General features: G+C 29.0%; 1 protein-coding gene across 3 annotated transcripts in view; it reads right to left on the reverse strand.

Moving 5' to 3' along the window:
- Positions 1 to 1133: 1133 nt before the first annotated feature.
- Positions 1134 to 3536, reverse strand: part of LOC117170284 (apolipoprotein D-like) — a 15226-nt gene continuing 12823 nt past the window's right edge. For all 3 annotated transcript variants that reach the window (XM_033356955.1, XM_033356956.1, XM_033356957.1), the window contains 4 exons: positions 2363 to 2661; positions 1957 to 2087; positions 1546 to 1710; positions 1134 to 1452 (listed from right to left, as the gene is read on the reverse strand). In XM_033356955.1, the coding sequence (XP_033212846.1) occupies positions 1305 to 1452; positions 1546 to 1710; positions 1957 to 2087; positions 2363 to 2661 (743 nt within the window). In that variant the 3' untranslated portion in view covers positions 1134 to 1304. The remainder of the gene's footprint in view (positions 1453 to 1545; positions 1711 to 1956; positions 2088 to 2362; positions 2662 to 3536) is intronic.

Below are 3536 nucleotides of genomic sequence, written 5' to 3' on the forward strand. Positions count from 1 at the left end.
TTTAAATTAACCTTTTTTGGTAAAAAATTTACTTTTTGGGTATTAAAATTAACGATTAGGCGGCACATTTCTTTAACAATTTGTTAAATTCGTTTAGATAGAATTAATCAGTTTTTTTTTAAATTCCTTTCTTTAGTAGAAAATTATTTTTTCTTCCTTTTTTAAATTAATTTTTTTGACTGTAGATTAAGGTATTTCATTTTTGATAGACATTTTTTTTATAGGTATTTGATCTCATTGAGTACGAACATATATGTTCGGTTGAAAATTGATCTAGTCAATTTAATTATTTTTTTATTTGATTTTTGTAGTTAACGTGTAATTTAATTGAAAATTTTCCTTTATAATTTACTTGAATGCCCCATTATTTCCTACATTTGTTTGCAAATCCTGCAAAATTCAGAAAATCGACCACAGATATCCCAGATTCTATTTTCGAAATTTCATAAATATTTAAAAATATGCTCTTAAAATTGAATTAAAAAGAATTTATTTTTATTCTTTCTGGAAATTTTGATACGGCTATTTGAACTTTTAAAATATTTCAAAATTCTCAAAAAGGATTTACAATTTTTTATATGAAATCTTCAAAAATAAAAATTTTGTTTCAAAGGTTTTGAAATATTCTTCTAATTAAAAATTAATGGTTAATGATTCACTAAGTGTTTGTTGAGTTTACAACGAAGATTGTGTTGTTTTTTGTTGTTGAAAATTCATCTTTTTACAACAAAAATTAAAGTATTCCTTGTTTTGTTGAAAATTCCTACATTCGTTTCTTGTAGTAGAATATCAATCTTCTTCGTGACTTATATAACTTCGTGGCATATCATTATAAATACAAGTAAAGTTGAAACACTCAATATCGAATTCAGAGCTGGTTTATGAATCCGTTTGTCTATTTTGTATTTTGTACGCTTTTCTTACTTTATAAGTAAAATATTTTGCCTTTTCGATGGATCCTCGATCTCCTGATTTTTCCTGCCTGATTTCGAATTTGGACCACTGTCACATTATACGAGTTGTGCCCTGCTTGCTCTGCTGTTTGAGTAGTAGAAATTTAAATTCACAAACGATTCCTCATATCTTGGAAATTTGGTGGAAAGCGCAGAAGGGAAAAAATAATAGAGCAAACATCAAGGAGAAAATAAAATATTTACTGGTAAGTGAAGATATTACATGTGATTACGTAATTGAGCGTATTGAATTATAATTCTGTATTCGATTAAAAACGTTCAAACAGATCACTTTTATCAATTCTTTGTTAATGCGAATTTCATCAGGGCAAAAATTCCATGAAAAATTTATCAGCAGGTCAAATCTGGACATTCTGACCAATCTTCTATAACCAGTGGCACATTGTTGAGCTGGTGATCTATAATAAATTGCAAAGCGTCCACGAAAGAATCTTTATCTATCTGTTGCTCTCTTCCCAAAATAATAAGATTAGTTTCTCTGAAAAAATATGAATACTTTTAGTTTTCTGTGGCTTGTAAATACTTTATGATCGTAAGAAAAAACAATAATTAAATTCAAAATATATGTTACCCGACAATTGCTATATCACCGCAAGAGAATAAGATGGAAATACGCTCATAGTCTGTATATATAATCCAGTGTTCTCCATAATCTACATTATCGTATTCTACAGTATATCTTCCTTCAGTTCCAATGAATGTCGAAACGCCGGTATATGTTATTGCTACGTTGTTTCTGAAATTTATAAAAAGTGATCAAATTTGTTTGAATTCATATATCATCTAAGAGTTAATATTTATCAAGATTTGGATTCTGCATCCAGGATATTGTGTGCATCAATTTAGAAAAACATATTGTTTGAGATAACGATAGATTACAAATTATATTTTTTATAGCAATGTTATTTAATTCCAATTACAACATTATTTTTTCAAACTCTCTATATCTCCCATTTAAATTATGAAATAATATTTTTCTTACACCCCGTCTATTAGGTCGATTTCAGCAGCTAATGTACCTTCCTCGTTCAGCGACCAGTATGGAGTCATGCATTTTTTTAACGCATTAGCAGCAGTAGCATATTTCCCTAATACGAACCAACGTCCCTGGAACTACATGAAAAAATTATATCATGTACAAATTAAACATTTTTAAAATTGATTTGGCGAAAAATTTTGTTTTTTCAAAGTTAGAAATAAGGAGCAGATATTTGACTTACATCTTGATTCTAAATTAAAAATATATATTAAAATGGAGGGTTTCTTTTCATTCGCTAATAATTTTGAAAACACTAGAAATGTAATTGCAAATCTAGATATAATTTTTGAATTAAGTTTGAGACAAACTCTTTTCTGTCAACTTCTGCATAATTTTGGTTCATATTTACTTTTTCAAGATCGAAATCCTGCACGATTTGCACATTTGTACAATGTTGACAAGACGAAGAGGTAGACGTTGACGTAGAAGTAGGCGTAGGTGTACCCGTAGGCATAGAAGTGGGTGTTGGCATAGCCGTAGGTGCAGCCGCAGACATAGCATCAGGCGTAGATGGAGCCGAGGCCATAAAAGCGGTCGGAAGTGAATCTGAATTCACAGAAGCAGGATCAGGCGTAGACGTAAGCGCAGGATATGCGAAAGCTCTAGCGCAGAGTAGAAGAAGCAATCCCAGTTGAATCATTTTTTCACCTGTGGATAATTTTTTTGTAAATTGATAAACAATGAATATGTAATAAATCAATAATTTAATTTTTTCTTTAAGCTTACTCTTAATCTTTAAAAAATAGACTATAAGCTGATACTCTTAACAAAAGAACTGAAATAGGAATCACTGAAAAAGTGGATTGTTCAATGTAGTATTGAAACTCGAGGTTCCGCTTTTAAGACGAATTCTAGAAATCATTCAGTCTTGTGAGCAAACTTATTTCTTATTTTTGACCATTTGTTTTAATTAAGATTTTCAAACTTTTATACATGAAAGAATATAGTATAAACTCAGAGATTTGCAGCGTTGAAAAAAAAAAATTCGAAAAATCTCATTACTTTAAAACGACTTAATAAGAAATCTCATTTTGCGCTCATTTGAAAAAAAGCACAAAAACGCATCCTCTTTATTTTGAAGTTTGTAAATCTGCAGGTACCTTACAAAATTATACACTTTTTTAGGGAGCAAACAAAACGGAAAAATTATTTATGTTCTACAATTGTTACTCAATTTTTAATTTCTTGACAAAGCCAATTGAACTTGAAAGTTATTGAATCAAACATTTAGACCTTATTAGATTTTTTTAAATACATGAATTTATCAATATTTATCTATCTTATTAATAATGCAATACTTTTACTTGAGCGGATTGACTTTTTGCTGGAATTTTCTCGAGGTAGTAACATACTTGGGCTTATTTTTTTTTAGTTAAAGCTTTACCTTTTGTAACATCATACTATACCTTCTTATAATAAATGATAATATTAGTTTATTTACCAATCGAATTTAAGAAAGTCAATCGAGGATACTGATGAGTGGAGATTTGAAAATTTATAAATACAAATTCGATTTTATGTGA

Source organism: Belonocnema kinseyi, chromosome 3 (assembly GCF_010883055.1).
Source record: "Belonocnema kinseyi isolate 2016_QV_RU_SX_M_011 chromosome 3, B_treatae_v1, whole genome shotgun sequence".
NCBI lineage: Eukaryota > Metazoa > Arthropoda > Insecta > Hymenoptera > Cynipidae > Belonocnema > Belonocnema kinseyi.